This window comes from Simochromis diagramma, unplaced genomic scaffold (assembly GCF_900408965.1).
Source record: "Simochromis diagramma unplaced genomic scaffold, fSimDia1.1 OVJJ01000656.1, whole genome shotgun sequence".
Taxonomy (NCBI): Eukaryota; Metazoa; Chordata; class Actinopteri; order Cichliformes; family Cichlidae; genus Simochromis; species Simochromis diagramma.
Window position 1 is genome coordinate 2,681,457 of NW_024387038.1, and position 18,604 is coordinate 2,700,060.

The following is an 18,604-nucleotide window of genomic DNA, read 5'->3' on the forward strand; positions in this document are numbered from 1 at the left end:
ACTTGATTGCAGTTTCTGATGCAATCCGGTTTTCGGGTTTATGGGGAATTACTTTTTCACACAAGGTCTGTTTGGATATGTAAAGCAAGGCTACTCAACAAGAACCCAAGAATAAATATACAGAGCTACAAATGAGCACAAGGGGTTAAATTCAATAATCATTGCATTTATTTTTAAACAAGATGAAAGCAGAGCATTTATGAGAATCAGCTGGAAAGTCAAGATAACTAAATATTAACCAATGATCTCAGTATCACTTTTTTTTTAGGAACATTGATATTCATGGGGCTGCTGCGTAACCGTACATTTGTTGTCAGCTTTTGGTATTCCAACTAATAGTAAGTTACACAGGCTATCAACGAAACAAAAAAAGAGAAATAAAAAAAAGAAATGTTATTATGCCCTATTTGTGCATCATTTACAACTTGTGATAATAAATTAGTGCTGAAGTCTATATAGGTATGATAAAAGTCTTAAAATCTAAAGGAAGACACAAAAGTGTAGAAGAGAACCAAAGATCAAAGATGACACAGTCCCAGCTAGCAAAGATGACGCATTGCGTCCTTTGGTTTATCACATTCCAGTCCTGAGGTGAATTTTTTGGATGGAGTTAAGTTCATCGATGATGATATCTGTCAGCCTCCGTGGACCTTTGCCACCATCTGCACCACGGACGAGGGTTTGACCCCATACTCTGACAGAGATGCAGAGTCATCGTCCAGCGGCTTTCCTGAGACAATCAGCCGGAATTCAGCCACAAGATATCCTACACACACACACAGGAGAGAGAGGAACCTTACTAAATATTTAAACATGTCACAAATAATTATACCATGTCTCTGAACACCACTGAAGATTGTTATTTTTAAGTTGCACTCAGACAGCACATGACTTTGGCCATTGCTCAACTAAAACTAAACTTAGTGTGAAAAACATTTATTTCACCCGCTTTATAAACCAAAGTGTGCTCTCACAGTTTGTGCGACGAAAACACAATAACACTGAGATATCCAGTTGAATGTGTGTTTGAAGTTGTGTCGTATTATTGTGCTTCGTGGTTTTTGCACGACACAAAAACCTCACATAACAATAAAACAAACTGAAACTGACACGGAACATAATGAACACCAAACTGAACCGAAAGAGTTTTGACAATAAACACTTGATACAGTTTAAAAAAGATACAAGATTCTTGAAATAAATGAGGACATTTGAATGAGTCTGTGTCATTTGTGTCACTTGATTTTCATTAGATTGCAACACGATCGCTCGACACATAGCTTCACTACTGGTCAACCATTTCTTCTCTTTATAGTTTCTCTTTTGATCTGTTTTGAGTTTTTGGGCTTACCTTTCTTTGGAAACAGTTGCGCTGCTTTCATCTTCAAGTCTTTCACGGTCTTCTGCTGCTTTTTGGAGTGGTTTAATTTGATAACCCCCAACTCACCTGCAGGTGAGCGGACGGACAAGCTGTACCTGCACATTGTGTTTGTCTGGTGTGTGAGTCTGAAGAGCTCCTACGGTTTCTGTTAAAGTCAGGTGAGTTCAGAGCGTATTAGTCACTGAGATGGGCTGTCTCTAAATAGTTGTTCACCTCATAACAAACGCTTTATCAGACAAACATACGAAAAGATCCTTTAGGAATCCAATGTTAGGTAAGTTCTATATCTAATTTAGTTTCGCTATCATTTTCTTAGAGTTAAAAGAAATCACTTTCTTTCTTTATGATTAATTTTAACGTGATGTTAGGTTCACTTTGTTGGTTTGATAGTTTGTCGTCATTGTTGTTTATTCATAGGCCTGCTGTCTGTTCACCTTTTAATGTTTTACTAATAGCTTGCACATTAAACTGTATATAATAAACAAATCCGGCCACACGTTTGTGTTGACGTCACTCAGAGTCAGCTGTTACTAGGCTCATCGCGGCGCCACACGTCTTTCGACTGCACCGTGCGTGTCCCGCAGCAGGATCGACGATGGCCTTATTCACCTACCTGGCCGGTCTCCCGCACAGGTAACACTCAGCGTATTCACTCACTCATGCGCGTGTTACTTTTGGTTACATGTTCAATACTCTGATTTCACTGGTAACGACTTTTTGTCATGGTTAGAAAGTGCGGACCGGAGAGTTCGCCTTTTACTTCCATCATTTAGAGTCTGACGGTCTGACGTCACAGTGATCCTTAAACATAAAGCCTGTGATTAAAAACATAGTACTGAAAGTTCAGAACTTACTGTTACCAGGGCTGGAGTGGTAATTTGGCACACAGGGAATTTCACAGGCAGGGCGGTGGATCAGTTCAAGGGCCCCCGAAGAGTGAGCAGCCTATTCGTTCATTTTCATTATCGACACTGTGTCGTCCAATAAAATATCTTTACGCAACCGGGACCTCCCCTACCTTCCCTGCGCGCTCCGGCGCTCGAGTTTAGTGTGGAAAAAAGTTCTGAAAAGATGGAGCTGAGAAACTGAAACCGAAAAATAAAAAAGAACTAAAAATAGATGTACAAGGATATGTCAAAAGAACAGAGATGTTATCTGCAGGGGTGCTGTTGAGGAGGGAGAAATTAAAGAGCTGGAGAGACGTCATTAAGATTCAAGGATCTTACTAAAAGCCGAAGTGTGGCTTTAAATTATGATATGCGGCATTTCAATGTAATTGAGAAATAACCCAGCAACAACCAATCTGATTAAAACCTGCTTCAATATCTCAATGCCTTTTTTTGTAGTTTTTTTGGCCCATTCCCATTCCGAAATCGAAATACACACACACACACACACACACACACACACACACACACACACACACACACACACACACACACACACACACACACAGCTCAAACTCGGAGGGGGGGGGGGGTGTCTCTTTGAAGTGACACTGTGCTCTGTTACTGTTTCGCAGACTGATGGCCTCAAATACTTTAACAAAACAGGAGAAGTGTTACAACCCTCTCGACCTGACATTTAAATTTGTCGATAGAGAGGATGATTTGGACTGTAAGTATTACTTGGGTGCAGCAATAATGAGAATAATTACAATAATAACGGTGAAAATCATTTTAACCAACTCACATAAACCAATGTCACAAAACATTTATTCTTGAATTTGTGTGTGATTGTTCTCAGTTTTGTATGAAGGCTTCAAATCTCTCAGAGCTCAGATGTCCTGTGGTCACGCTGTGACCCCGACCTCTCTCACCAACTGGTGTCGCAGGTTGTTGGATCAGGTAGGCCACGAAAGGTTGACTTTGTTAAAATAGATAAAATAAAGTCAGCATAAATAACAGTGTACCTAAATAAATAAAAGCAGAAGGCATCGAGCGTGGTACCAGGTTTCTGATTTTGGGATAAATTAGATATTAAATTAACCTTGATAATATTTTTAATCCTACCACAACATACGAGCACACACGTGTGTAAGTGATGAAAATAATACCTGATCTATTATCACATCTTGTTTTAAACATAATACACAGCAAGCGCTCTTTACTTGGTCTGCAGACACATCACTCAACAGTGTGTACACAACATTTTAGGGCCTATAATCACCTCGTGTTCAACCAGCACCTGTGAAGCACTTCAAGAAATCACACATCGAAGAGACTGATAAACCGTGCTCTTCTAAACAACCTTACAGCCACTTTTGTTCCCTTATTCTTTTGCATCTCACAAGTCTTTGGAAACAAAAGTACCAAAAACTAGATGAGCACCTAATGAATGCTGTAAAAGCCTGTATCAAAAATATTAACCTGAAACCTGTTATTTTTATCATATACTTTAGATTTCAGTGCAATGACTTACACCTTGTCCAGCTGTGACCTTTTCAGTGTTTTATCAAACCATTGCATATCTAGCAATGCAGATATTAGCTACAAGAAAAATTTTGCTAATGATAAATATAATTTCTTTTATTAGCTAATAAGTTAATGAATTACAGAGCAAGTCTTACCCACAATATGGTATTTATTGATTAATGTAAGTTTAACTGAAACAACAAAAATCCAGCTCATCAAATTGTTTTGTGTTTTGTTTCCAACATGTGAGTCTAATAATCCTTTTACGTCTCATTATTTCAATAAAGGGTGAAAGCAGGTTTGTGTGTGGTGCGTTTGGTTGCAGTGCTGAGTGGACTTTGGCAGAGGTTTGTAAAATGGCTCTGCTGGACCCTCAAGAAACTGAGTACTTCAGAAAAACCCTGGAATTCAACGCTGCCAGGCAGATGCTTATCACTCGATTTGTAAGTGTCTCATTAACATATTATATTTACTGTTAAAATTTGAAATTTGTTATTATTGTTAAATGTCATTCTCTTGTCTCCATTTAGTGTCCTGGATGCGGATCCGCTGTGACGAGAAAGAATGGATCAGATTTGAATGTCCTCTGTAAAGTGTGCACAGCAGTAAAAGGACAGACCTTTGAATTCTGCTGGCAGTGTTTGAAGGAGTGGAAAGGTGCACGGCCTCGGAAAGACCGGTGTGGAAATCGTGGCTGCTGCAACCAGTCACTAAAGACGCTAAAAGAATGCCCAGATATCATCTTTGATTCAGTGAAGGGTGTCGACGGGTGTCCCTCTGTCCGTGCCTGTCCCACCTGTGGGTTACTGTTGGAGCACAGCAAGAGGCATTGTAAATCTCTTGTTTGTCCTCGTTGCAAGGTGAAGTTCTGCTTTGTGTGCCTGAAGATCTTCACTGAATGTACCACAACAAGTGGCATTTCTGCACCTTGCTCTAGTGGTGTAGCTCCCAGACAGACATCGATACCTGTATGGCAGAAGAAATAATAGTAACAACACAAGGCCATCAAACTTCACTTTGTTTTGGTGTGAAAGTGCCTTGGAGTTGATGCACTTTAAACTATATCATAATTATATTAAAAAAATAACTTTTTGCTCCCACATTCACCTAGCAACTGCCAGAAACCAGTCAACAATTCCCAGAATTTCACTCTGACTGGAGATTGCCAGGTCACTGAACTTATACTAGGTCTGCATGGTTAAGCTACTTCCAGTATCCACTTGTCAACCAGTCAGGAAATAAACATGTTTCATAGAAACCTGCGGTTGGCATTTATCTGTAATAATATATCATGTAATATAATGCTAAAGAAATGTTGTAGTTTGTTGATGAGAAATTTTCCTACCAGATGTGAACTTTACAATTGTATTATGCCTGATTTGTAAAATCTCAAAAATACATTTTAAATGTGAAGTTAAACACACATTCTTTCTTTTTGAAAAACCTTGTTAGGGTTAAAACAAAAGTTAAGATGTAAAACATGCAGCTCATTTAAATAAATTGTCAAAATGTTGTCATTTATCATGTTGTGCTGGGTAGGTGATACCAGTTTTTGTTTTAATTAAAGAAATAATCTCTTTGGGTTTAAAAAAAAAATAATTTACAGTTTCAGTTTGTTTCAGTTTGATTCCAGTATATTTTGAATTATTTTATGGAGATTAAATGATTTTTAAACATTTTTATTCACTTACATATAATTTCCAGTTGGTGGAAATTGGGCAAAAAGTCCTTAAATGTCTCAAATACAAATCACTGTACCTGACGGGCCTTTATCATGAGTATCAGGCTTTTATGTATCATTTTACATAATATACATGACAGTCTGACTCTGACTCTCTGACAGTCTGAAGTAATAGGTTACAAAGCAAATCAGAATTTTACTTCTTGCGTAACTTGCAACTAACTAATCTAAAAGTGCAATCCAGTCCATGACAAGTACAGTGGTATATGTTTGTTTTTATTTACATCACAAAAGCACAAATGATAAAAATCAGTACATGATTTACTTTCTTGAGGTTGTTCTGTGTGCCTTTACATTTTCTCATTTCTTGGTGGTTATCATATGGCTAATAATATTGCCACATGATTATTTATTATTTATAATCTTTGGCTCTGAGCACAGAAGCCCATGAGGTGGAGCATTTAATTTTCCCGGTGTGTGCACCCTTACATTTGTTATTGGTGTCCCACACAATTTATCAACAAAAATAAAAGAAAAAGAGAAAAAAGAAAAAAGTAGCTAATGAATTGTTTACACCCTGAGAAACAGCTCGAAATAACTGCACAGGTTTAACAGCGTACAAAAGCATTTTTGTCCTTGGTCTGTGTTAAACGGTTGGAGCTCGACGATGGAGCTCAGTCAGCCTCCGTGAACCTTGGTCACCATCTGCACAACAGAGTTGGGCTTGATTTTACAGTCTGACAGCGACGCAGAGTCGTCGTCCAGTGGGTTTCCTTCAACGACCAGACGGATTTCACCCAAATATTTCTCTACACATGGAACACAAGGAAAACAGAAAGTTACTCCGCAAGCCTTAGAATAAATAAACAGGCTACATGTCTCCGCATTAAAGGTTTTAACGCGGGCATTAAAATACTGGACTTATTTAAATGCCTCTGTTAAAGCCGCATCGCAGAGAACAGCAGTTCAGTTAGTAACACTTTCACTGTCTGTGCTTCCGGACAGTCTCCAGGTTATGGACCAGCTTCGTCAGTTTCACGTTTATAATGTTTCAACAACTGACAACTGAACTGATCGTAATTCTAAAAATAATTTTAAACATACAAATCATATTTTAAGATATTTGAATATTAAAAAATAGGCAGCATGATTTAAATGTATTGTTTTGTTGTGTAACAGATTGCTACAGTGTTTATTTTTTATTTTTTTTAATCTTATTTGAGGTTCGCCTACCTGTGGGAAACGCTTTGAGGGCTTCCTTCCTCAGCTGGCCCACCGTCGGTTGCTGCACGGGCAGCTGTTTGGAGTACAGGCGGACTGTTTTCATCCCGCCTGAAGGCGAGACAACAGCGACATCATATCGACACATCGTGTGGGGGAAGCTGAGAGTTCCTTTCACTGTCTCCGTCTGAATGTTATGCGCAGTTACGCTAAATTTTTATACAGCGGACCCGGAAACATGCGTCTGAAATGGTTTGTTTCGCTTTAAGAAGGAAACAATAATGTAACCATGCCATTTATTTATTTGTTTATTTATGAGAATAAAATAATGTGGATGTTATTGACACTTAATCCAACTAAATCGGCCTACAACTAATCGATTACAGTGTTAGGGAGTAACAGAAATATAAGAGTGAAAGTTGTTGTTATATTTGAATTGGACTCATATCGAGTTGACCGACTCTTTGGAATCACTGCACAGGTTAATTCAATATTATCTCCTGTGAATCACAGCGACTTTAATCTAAAACACTGCATACGGTCTCCTTATGATTTACAAAGCAAACCTAAACCAAGAGCTTAGCGTTAGTCTTTAAATGAGTCTGCGGGTCATGTGTGGATATGAGTTACACAAGTAAACTGTTTTTTATCTTGTTCGTGTTAAACCATTTTATTAAAAAACAGTCTGTAAATCAGCTTTTTCTATCATAATCATAATATCGTTTCAGAATTATAAAACGGTAATTGCGCAGATGTTGCAGTTGCGCAGTTCTGCCGATAGTAGTGAAGCTATCAGATGAGTAATGGAGTGTCGGTGTGTCAGGGGAGTCTGGCGTTTCTCGTCTTTGATTTAGAAGAAATCACGTGATTATTCACCTTCACTGTGTTGTCAGCAGTTTTTCTGCCAATCGATCAGACATTCGCTTTGTAACAGCGGGTTTAGTGTCGGTTACAGGATTTTATTTATCCATATATCACGTCTGCACATCCTTTAATGTTGTATCTGTCGCTGCGTTTCGTAGCCTATAATAATCTTATTTCTAGGCATTTGAAGATATGGTACTCCACTGCTTTAGTAAATATACTCCAGCCCACACAAGTCTTCTCAGTTCACCGCTGTTCACGTCATTTCAACAACCGCTACTCGAGTCTCGCTGTGATAATGTCCACATCGTAAGTGGATCAGTCACAGCTCTGCTGCTCAGGTAAAGCACGATGTGGTCTAATAACTACATTGTTGATGTGCATATTAGATCGGACTGCCTGGTTATTGTTTTAATATTTTGGAGGATGGAGGTTTTCTAACGGTAGGAAACTGCGCACCAGCTTTTCATTCTTACATATGAATGTAACTGAACAAAATTTTTAAATTTTTAATTTATTATTGTTTAATCTTTCTTTTTGTCCCTGGTCATGCTGTTACCCATGTGTTTCTCATTAAGGTTGGACAGGCCAGGGCACACCTAAAACCCATTTACAGTCATGCATGTCAGTGGACTCTGGAAGGAAGCCAGATTTTTGAGTAGCATAGGGAGAACATACAAACTCCACACTGGTGGATTAAAACCACGGATCTCTATATATGAGGCATCGTACTAACATTCTTGCAATGCAGTTCTGAAACATGCAAATAAATATTCAGTTTCATTAGATGATACGTTAAGAAATGATACAGAATTCTGCTGGAATTATCTGAAGGAAGCATCCACGACCTCAGAAAGACCTCTTTAAGACCTCTTTGCTGCAGTCAGTCTCTAAAAGTACTGCCTTTGAGTCTGTGAAGGGAGTCCATGTCCCTCCATCCATGCCTTACTCACCTGTGGCTTAGTGTTGGGACATTGCAAATCTCTCTGTTTGTCCTCAATGTAAGGTGAAGTTTTGTTTTGTGTGCCTGAAGACTGAATGCGTGACAACAAGTTAAATATCTGCACAATGCTCCAGTGTGTGGGCCGCCAAACAGACCTCTATACCTGTTAGGCAGATGAAATGATGGAAAAAGACAGCAGCCTGCTGGAGCTTTGTTTTCTTTGCGTGTAATGTAATTTCCCATACTGTGTTTCATGTCCTTCTCTGGTTATAACATGAGGTCAGATTTGGCATATGTAATCATTATTGGCTTTGTTGGTGAGATATTTTGCTGTCACATGTGATTTTTTTTGCCTATACTGCTTTTAGTTTAAGTCACAAGGACCATAACAAGTCTGAAACTTTTCATTTATTCATAAATCTGAAATATGGTTGAACCTGCATATACTTTATGTATGCATTCCTTCATTTCAGTTTAATTCCATGAGATAGTATATTTTACTTAGTTTCAGTTATTTAAAGCGATAATTAAAGCCTTGTTTTTCCAGCATGAATAGGTTGCGGATAAAATTCCCCACAGATCCACCTTTATCCTAAATGCTGGTTAAGTGGCACAAAGAAGAACATTTGCTGCATTGTTTTCAGCAGAAGGGTATTACAGAAAATATGCAATAAGATTTAAATATGGAACCAAAGATGACGTGTAAACCAGAAAATTAAAATAACTTTCAAACATAGAAATAATGCTCATCATAATGCCTACTAGCTCAGTTTCGAGTTGAATCACTTTATCAGGCATGATGCTGTCATTGAGATGAAAACTGGAAACTACCTAATACACCCGCACCAATGTGTGTTATGTAACCAGAACAATGTTTGTTTTGGTTTTTTTGCTGTTTCACATCCTGGTTGTTGTGCCAAATGATAGGTATGAGTGGATTCATCAGTAATCTTATTATCATATCATTTTTTTATCCAGTTTGATACACATTCATAACACCACAATGGCAAAAGTAACACAATAACCATTTCAATCTCTCCAAACAAGACAATAAATCCAGTTGATAAGACAGCCCAGCGAAGCTGATTGGTAGATCGGGTACTTTCCACAACTTTGGCTACATGATGCAAGGTTCCAAAAGTAGAGTGATAAAACCAATAAATGCACAAAATAAGATATTAAACCTGGACTCGCTGCAGAACTAACACTGATTACATAAAATAAAATGTACAAAATAATCCTGGCTGCTAATCTGCAGTTGCATGAGTTTTTGTAGCTGGTGGAGAGAAACCGAAAGTGATAACGAATAAATAAAAAACAATCTAGGGCATTTCCTGGTGTGTGCAGACAACAGCTTCTGTGTTTACTGCTCATTCTAAACCTGAGAAGGATACCAGGTGAATGGTGATAATTCAGAGAAAACTGAAAGGACAGCTGAAAGAGAGGGACTGAGAATCTGCTACAGCAGAGAGAAGGGTTGTTTTGGGAGTGCAGTGAGGAAAGAGAGTCACAGAATGACAAAGCTGAGTGCGGCACGAGCTGAGTAATGAAAAAGGATTCAACGTAGATGCCACAATCAAGGAAACAAAGGCAACAAATGTCAGGGTGCCGCGAGGGGAAAACCCAAGCCATATTGAGAAGTGTGTTGAAGACAACAGAATCAAAACAACAGCAAAGTGGCAAAAATATATATTTGTGCAAGTAAAAAATGGCTTTACTATGATATGAGGTCTGCCCAGTTAAAGACAGATCAACATGTTTAGGATCCTCCCACAGATTTCATTTATGTTCACATCAGAGGACCGTGAGGCCTCAAAAGCTTCATTTTATGCACTGTCTGCTTTGGTTTGAACCACCAGCCTTCTGATTAGTAGATGAACTGCTATACTGCATAAGCCACCAGCAGAAACTGGTGTGGTAATAATATTGCCTAACGGCAACTGCAATCTAAAGGCAGCACCCAACAGTCCAAAAGGAAACTGTGGCTGGGTGTCATGGCAGAGACTGATGAGGAAGCGGTCCTGAGCTGTAGCTGGATGCTGTTCCGATCCCAAGCAGACAGAATAACCCCACGGTTTGCATTTTCACCTTTAGCTACCAGCCAGCTCTTCTTCATATTACTCTGTATATCAGGTATGTGAATTAGAGCAGTGATAGGTGGTGCCTATTAGAAACAAACAGATTTTTAATGCCTGCGTGTAGCAGAGTGGAATCTGTAGTAATGGACTATTGAGATTAGTTTTCAGAACACAAACTGTAAAAAAAGAAAAAAAATTTTTTATTATTGAATAAGATGGAAAAATATCTCAAATGATATACATTCATAGTTATTTTTGATATACCAACAAATAGCAAGTTACACAGCTTAGCAGGGAAATAAACACAAAATACATTATTACATCCTAATTATTCATCATTTACAGCTCATCATAATTAATTAGTGCTGAACTCTAAGCAGGTATGGGAAAAGTCTTGAAAGAGCCAAAGATGATGGATTTTGTCCTTTGGTGTCTGATATTTCAGTCCTGCTGTGAGTCTTGTGGATGCAGTCGAGTGCATCAGTGATGATCAGCCACCGTGGACCTTCGCCACCATCTGCACCACAGACGAGGGTTTGATCCTATATTCAGACAGAGATGCAGATTCATCATCCAGTGGTTTCCCTGCGACAACCAGCCGGATTTCACCCAGAAGATATCCTACACACACAACACAGGAGAGAGACGAACCTCACTAAGTATATAAAGATGTCACAAATAATTATATCATGTTCCCTGAACACGACTGAAGGTTGTTATCTTTAAGTTGCACTCAGACAGCACATGACTGTGGCCACTGCTCAACTAAAACTAAACTAAGTGTGAAAAACATTTAATTCAACTGTAAAAAACAAAACCTCAACAACACAGTTTGTGCGACTTACTGAAACAGCAACACAGTACACAGGAAACGTGTTTGTAATTGTGGTCATATCTGTTAACACAGCCTGTCTGAGCTGGCTTGAGCTCACATGTTTACTCAGACTGAGATGTCCACTTGAATGTGTGGTTGAAGTTGGTGTGTTGCATTATTGTGCTACACAAATACCTCACATAACAATGACGCCAAACTAAATCGTTCTTAACTATATTATTGTTACCAATAAAATTAAACATTTCATGTAGTTTTTTTTTAAATATATAATTTAAAAGATTCATAAAATAGGCAAAAACATTTGAATGTAGGCTTACAACAGAGCCATGTGATCACTCAAGAAGTAATTTTTCTCTTTGATCTGTTTTGGGTTTTAGGCTTACCTTTCTTGGGAAACAGCTTCAGCGCTCCTTTCTTCAGGTCACTGACCGTGTTCCGCTGCTTCTTGGAGGGGTTTAACTTAAGAATCCCCATCTCCCCTGCCGGTGAGAGAACAGACAAGCTAAACTTGCACATTTTGTTTGTCTGGATCGTGTGTGAGCGGTACGAGCTGCTTCAGGTTATGTTAAAGTCAGAATGGGCGTGGGCTGAATTTATAATTGAGATGGCTTTTTCCTTTTAGGAGGGTTGTCCCAAATAGCTGTTCACAAAGACTAGCGGTTGCAGCTTATATGAGCCTACAATGGTGACTTTATCAAAAAACCACACCAACAGATGCGTTTGGACTGTTAGGGAAGTTCCACATCTAATTTAGTTTCACTATCATTTTAAATCGAGTTATAAGAAATCGCATGGTTTACTTTTGCCACACATTATGTTTACACTGTAGGGTGGATAGTTTACATCAGCTGAACGGACAGAAAAGTATTTATTTTTGTCCCCCTTCCCTGTTAATGCTCTACCTGGCCCCCTGGCATAACTTTGCTAGACCCGCCCCTGCACAGTTACCAGCTGCCAGCTACACAGAAAAGGATCCTGGTGTTATTTGTCTCTCAGAAACAGTTCATAACTTCCCTTCAACTCATTCATGTCACCTAAAAGGTAAACCTGTTTGTCCATCACCTGTTCAGCTCTGATGATTCAGTAAGGACATCTCCTGGTTTCATCTTCATGTTTCCCTCTCACCAGATAACCAAACCAACATCATGACCAGCAGCTTTTACAGCTGTGGCTCCAGCAAACATCAGCTGGTCCTAGAAAGTAATATTAAATAAATTCTAACAACAACTGATCAAGCTTAAACGCGCTGTTGTTGTTCAGCGTGAAATCTGCTGGCTTCCTCTTTCTGGTGCAAAGTGGGCGATAAACAAACAAGAGAGAAAAGCCGATCAGCTGATCATTGATCAGTTTCATGATTGAAGTAGCAACAGAAGAGGGAGGGGGAGAGGATGAGTGAAGAAGAGGCAGCTGTGCAGCATAAAAACACAGAATAACTCCAGCTTTGTCTTTTTTTTCTATTCTAGCTGAAGTACGGGACAAATCGTGTTCCTTTTCACCTCAATACCATGTTATTCTGTTTGTCTGTGACAAGATTGCTTTTAGAGCCATTGCCCAAGCAAGGAGGAAGGTGCATATTGTGTGCATATTTAAAGACAAGATCCAGAAAGCTATTCTTAAAGGTTTATTATGGCAATGAGGTGAATGGATGGATGTGTGATTTTCTCTAGACATTCAAATAAGAACAAACAATAACAATTAAGGATCAAACCAAATCACAGTGCTATCATGCTACTGAAAGGATTCAGTAGATTACTGAATCCACTGAATTTACACTAATGCATCCAACATCTTAGCATTTCCATTTCTTTAAAGTTATGGCTCTGGTGTAACACAACCAGGGGGAGGGAAGATCTATTTACATTACATGGCAACCAGATATAAGGTTAAACAGAGTCATCTTTGTTTACCTTCTCTGGTGAGGAGGTAAAAGCCTACCAGGCCAAAGTGGAATTATAAAGACTCCTGGGTATTTCCAACAGCTGGTGCTGGTGTAAGGAAGTTGGATTCCTGCCTGTGGCCATCTCCCTGTACACTGCATTCTGTAATAGCCACACCCTTTTTGCACATACTCTTATTTCTTTCTTTGTTATTCAAATATTTATCAGTATGTGACTTATATTTATGTATATATAGCATATATTGTGCTATTTCTTACTTCCTGTATTGTCTGCACGCTCGTGCAGTAAAGAGAGTGCATGTTGTAACACAAGACACAAAAAGAGAGCTGTCTAACTAACTCATCTACACCAGGCATGCTGTAGGATATGTAGCAGCACTGAGGAGGTGGTTTGACTCCAAACGATTAAAAAATAAATCGAAAAAGGTATTTCGACTTTTTTCATTTTTGATTTTCAACTATTTCGAGTTCAATCTCGAAACTTAGAATTAGTTCTCAAAATGAACACTAATGAATGAAATTAAATAATGAAAAAAAAAATCTTTTAATAAAATCAGGACTCGTCGTAAAAACCAGCAGGCAAGGCTAAACTCGAATTTTACCAACTACAGAGGTGCGGCCCTGAAAACACACACACACACACACACACACACAGTGGGAGAGAGAAAGAAATGGGAGGGAGGGAGGAGTATCGCTGCTCATATTCACCGCAGAACAACACGATTCTTAGTCGACCGCTGGATAAACTCCCGTGAACAGATAGTGCGCAGTGACAGTAAAAGCCAAGCCAGATGTTCAACCGGACCACACCTTTGTGTTCACCTCACCAAGATTCGGGTGTTGCTCCGTTCATCAACGTGCCAGATGTCTATTACTTGTATCCAGTGTGTCCCGCAGACAGAGCGCCGATGTACTTGCCCCCGCCTTTGCTGCTGCACAGGTAACAACTCAGGTTACATCTGCTGCTCCGATTTCACTGCTAACGATTTTTATGCTCTGACTTTTCGTTACGGTTGTAAACTGCACAATGCGATAATTCAGTGTCACAGTCTGACATCACAGTGATGCTGAAACACGAAGCCGCTGATCAAAAACTTTATGTTAAGAAGAAACGCGAGCTGTGTGCAAGTATCAAAAAACTGCGCAACACTGCAGCTCACACACTCTCTTTTTTTGAAGTGAAACCGGAAGTGTTCATTCTGATCTGTTTGTTGTTGTTTCGCAGTGTGACGCCCCCAAGCGTGCCAACAACACAGGAGAAGTGTTACAACCCTCATGACAAAACACTTAAATTTGTCGATGGAGAGGATGATTTGGACTGTAAGTGTCACGTGGGCACTTTTCGAAGTGACATCGAACAGATTCAACTTTAATATAGAATTAATGACAATAATTAAATACAATAATTTTACCTGTGCTCACATTAGCCTAGGTTAAACAAAACGCATTAGCATTTATTCGCGTGTGACACTGATTTTTTTGCTTGTGTGTGATTGTTCTCAGTTTTGTGTGAAGGCTTCAAATCTCTCAGAGCTCAGATGTCCTGTGGTCACGCTGTGACCCCGACCTCTCTCACCAACTGGTGTCGCAGGTTGTTGGACCAGGTAGGCCACTAAGGGTCAGCTTCATTAAAATAAATAAATAACAGACAACATCAGACACAGTGGCAGAATTCAGATTTTAAACAGGGCAGAATAGTTTTGCTTGTGTCTTGAAATTACAGAAGTTAATGTTTTTAATGCTACATGCACGTGAATAAATCAAGAAAACAATGCCCAATATATCGCCATTATTATTATTATTTTCCTGCGGACTGGATTGGAACGATACTATTTCATTTGTTGATAATATGAAGTAACCCTCACACAACATAGTGTTTATAGTTTTATTAATCAAAGATTAACCTAAAGATATTAACTGCAATTCATGAGATTGTTCTGTCGTTTGTTTTCAACCCCTGAACTGTATAAATAATGCACCTTTCTATGTTTCAATAAAGGGTGAAAGCAGGTTTGTGTGTGGTGCGTCTGGTTGTAACGTCGAGTGGACTTTTGCAGAGGTTTGTAAAATGGCTCTGCTGACGCCTCAAGAAAATGTATATTTTAGAAGAACCATGGCGTTCAATGCTGCCAGGCAGACACATACGACTAAGATGGTAAGTGATTCATTAACATATATATTTCATGTAAATGGAGAATTGTTAGACATTTCATCATGTATTACATATTGTCCCACCTCTGTCTCCATGTAGTGTCCTGGCTGCAGATCCACTGTGACGAGAGAGAATGAATCAGATTTGAATGTCCTCTGTAAAGTGTGCACAGCAGTAAAAGGACGGCCGTTTGAATTCTGCTGGCAGTGTTTGAGGGAGTGGAAGGGTGCGCGGCCTCGGAAGGACCGCTGTGGAAATCGTGGCTGCTGCAACCAGTCATTAGAGACACTAAATAAATGCCCAACTATCACCTTTGGTTCAGTGAAGGAGTGTCCCTCTGTTCGTGCCTGTCCCACTTGTGGGTTACTGTTGGAGCACAGCAAGAAGTATTGTAAATCGGTTCACTGCCCTCGATGCAATGTGTCATTTTGTTTTGTATGTCTGAAGAGCTCCGGTACATGTTTGATAACCAGGTGTATTCCTGCCCCCAGACAGACCTCTATACCTGTCTGGCAGAAGAAATAATGGGAAAGACACGAGGCTGTTAAGTTTCACTTTCTTTAAATTAAGAGTGTCTTTTTTAAATCAATGTACCATGCTGTGTTTTTTAATTCTCTGCTTTAAATGTCATCGCATTAAAAAAAAAAAATGATGGTAGTGAGAAATGTATTACCAAATATGATCTTTGCAGCTGTGTCATGTCTGAACTGTAATGATAAATCTGATAAATGCTATTCATTCATAAACTTAGAATAAGGTTAAACATTCTGTGTGCACATCCTGTCCTCTGGTTACTTACATATATAACATATGTCGTCTCCTTATCACACATTTTGTTTGATTTAACATCACGTTTGCAAACTACGTGATATTAAATCTGTTTAGAACAAATGTTTTGTGTAGGAAAACCTTGTTTTGTTTAATCAGTGTCAATGCTCTTATTTCCTCTAAACTGTTTCAAGCAAATGTGTCTTTTAATAAAACTTTGTTATGTTTAATTAAAGTCATTGTGTAAAACATTCAGCATATTTAAGTTAATTGTTTCATTTTCGAAATTAAAAATAAAAATGTGTCTCTGAGGAAGAAAAGCTTGCAACACCATATTTAATACAAGCCTGTAGATTTTTTTTTCTGCCTTTTTTTCCCTTAGTGTATAGAAAATGAACACTGTCATTTAAAATGTGATTTTTTTTTACTATACATTGTTAAAAAAAATATGGTCCAAATGAAATGTTGATTTGAAAGTTAAATTAATACAGTGACTGAGTTAAAATGCAGATTTTTAATTATTATTATTATTAGGTTAGTCATACAGTCTCAGCAGGAGAAGGCTTCATCACTTTGTGCTGTTGAGTTGGGGAATGCAGGAAAACCTGTTTTCATTCTGTTCTTCATTTATACAATATAAAATATTTAACTCTTAATCTGATTAAAGTTTAGCTGTTTGAAGGTTAACTTAAATTCCAAGTTTCAGTGTGAATCCAGGGATATCAGTATATTTTTTACTCTTTTTAAATGATGTAAAATCATTGTTAACGTATTCACATGTAAGTCACAGCATGTATTGCACTGAGGTAAGAATTTCTATCTCTATTTAACATCCAAGCTCTGATATGTAATGTTCCAAGGAGCAAAGGTGTCTCGCTTTTTCCCCGGACATAAAGGTTTACTAGGCTAAATAAAATAAAATAAAATAAAACATCAATCATCTTTGCTTCCAGAGTCCCACTGCTCTACTTTCGCAATGGTTGTCCACACCTGCTTAAACCTGTCCCTGACATTGGTGGTGCTACTTTTTGCACCAGGTTTGCTGATCTTGATCTTTGGAAAATAGCCCGAGCCCTTTAGACTTATTGCCAGGTTGACAACCCGAGCTTTTGATCTCAGGCATCCGTGATAAAGGCCTATGAGTCCGTGATACGCATATCAGTTAACCATTGTAAACTTATGTGCTTGTGTTCCCAGCATGAGGTCCTTTACCGCTAAGGAATGGATCAGCTCCAGAATGAGCTACATTTGAAGCAAGTTGTTTCTCTAAGTGAGTTTAAATAAATGCTTAAAATTTTAAATCGGCAAAGATTGGCATGCAAATGTTTTAATGGATAAATTATCTGACTACTATGTGAAAATGTTTTGGGACTTTTTTCTTTCTATTTCTATGTGGATGATCACTCATCTATCATAATTTGTAAAATTTTATGTATTTTAGTGTTGTTGTAAATGAGATTTTGAATCTGAATGGGGTTTTTTCCTGGTTGAATTAATCAGGAAAAGAAATTGTATTTTATTTTTTAAAAAGGAACGTGTTCTGACTAAAATTCCCCACATGTTCTCCTTTCCCCCTCAATGCTGGTTAAGTGATACTCTGCACTGTTTTGGTTTCCAGAAGAAGAAAAAAAGATATATTAGAAAATACACAAAAAGATTTAAATATGGAACCCAAGACGAACTGTAAACAAAACAGTTAAACTTAAGCTGAAACATGTAAAAGATGCTCATCATAACACCTCAATTTCAAACACAATCATTTAGCTGAAAACTGTAAACTACCTAACAACTAAAAATTGCTTGTATCAGCGTTTGTTATGTAACCAGAACAATGTTTGGTTTGGTTTTTTTTTTTGCTTCTTTACATCCTGGTTGTCGTGCCAGATATGATGGTTATGAGTGGACTCATCAGTCCTAGTTTACAAACATTCAGATTAAATAATTTTAACATCCAGTTTGATGGACATTCAGAACATTGCAGTGGCAAAGGGAACACAATAATTCCCCCAAACTCACCAAATAAAATAATAAATCCAGGTCATAATGAGACACAGCGTCACTGGTCAGATCAACTTTGACTACAAGGTGCAAGTTTACAAAATATATAGTGATAAACCCCATTAATCATTACATAAATAAATAAAGCTGGACTCTCAGCAGCACTAACACTTTTATTATATAAATCAAAATCATATAAGTGCTGATCTGCAGTCGTATGACTTCTTGTAACTGGTGGAGAGAAACTGAAAGTGACAAAAACAAAATAAACAAAACAGTTTTCGGGACGTTCCCTGGTGCGTGCAGAGGTCAGTGTCTGTGTTTACTGCTCAAACCTGAGAAGGATAACAGGTGGGAGCCAAACAAACAGAG

At 38.4% G+C, this 18,604-nt stretch overlaps 2 protein-coding genes and 1 long non-coding RNA gene across 3 annotated transcripts; 2 read left to right on the forward strand and 1 right to left on the reverse strand.

Moving 5' to 3' along the window:
• Positions 1-145: 145 nt before the first annotated feature.
• Positions 146-2,421, reverse strand: LOC120740998. Its single transcript, XR_005697527.1, has 3 exons — positions 2,236-2,421; positions 1,352-1,526; positions 146-766 (listed from the first exon to the last, which is right to left on the reverse strand). It is a non-coding gene; the product is annotated as an uncharacterized LOC120740998 (long non-coding RNA).
• LOC120740983 (probable E3 ubiquitin-protein ligase ARI8) lies at positions 1,526-5,371 on the forward strand. The gene is made up of 6 exons (XM_040043575.1): positions 1,526-1,655; positions 1,900-2,014; positions 2,904-2,998; positions 3,128-3,228; positions 4,083-4,238; positions 4,326-5,371. Exons 1-6 carry the CDS (start codon positions 1,649-1,651, stop codon positions 4,779-4,781), a joined length of 930 nt encoding a protein of 309 aa, XP_039899509.1. The 5' UTR covers positions 1,526-1,648; the 3' UTR covers positions 4,782-5,371.
• An 8,772-nt stretch (positions 5,372-14,143) lies between these two features.
• LOC120740982 lies at positions 14,144-17,338 on the forward strand. Its single transcript, XM_040043573.1, has 4 exons — positions 14,144-14,634; positions 14,818-14,918; positions 15,314-15,469; positions 15,566-17,338. Exons 1-4 carry the CDS (start codon positions 14,379-14,381, stop codon positions 15,989-15,991), a joined length of 939 nt encoding a protein of 312 aa, XP_039899507.1. The 5' UTR covers positions 14,144-14,378; the 3' UTR covers positions 15,992-17,338.
• The last annotated feature ends 1,266 nt before the right edge of the window (positions 17,339-18,604 follow it).

Bases quoted from the DNA above. Each gene is read 5' to 3' on its own strand.
- LOC120740983 (XM_040043575.1), top strand. The intron at 2,015-2,903 runs GTAACACTCAGC...ACTGTTTCGCAG, and splicing joins CTGGCCGGTCTCCCGCACAG to ACTGATGGCCTCAAATACTT. The intron at 3,229-4,082 runs GTAGGCCACGAA...ATTTCAATAAAG, and splicing joins GTCGCAGGTTGTTGGATCAG to GGTGAAAGCAGGTTTGTGTG.
- LOC120740982 (XM_040043573.1), top strand. From the start codon at position 14,379: ATGCTGAAACACGAAGCCGCTGATCAAAAACTTTATGTTAAGAAGAAA. The intron at 14,635-14,817 runs GTAAGTGTCACG...GATTGTTCTCAG, and splicing joins TGGAGAGGATGATTTGGACT to TTTTGTGTGAAGGCTTCAAA. The intron at 14,919-15,313 runs GTAGGCCACTAA...GTTTCAATAAAG, and splicing joins GTCGCAGGTTGTTGGACCAG to GGTGAAAGCAGGTTTGTGTG.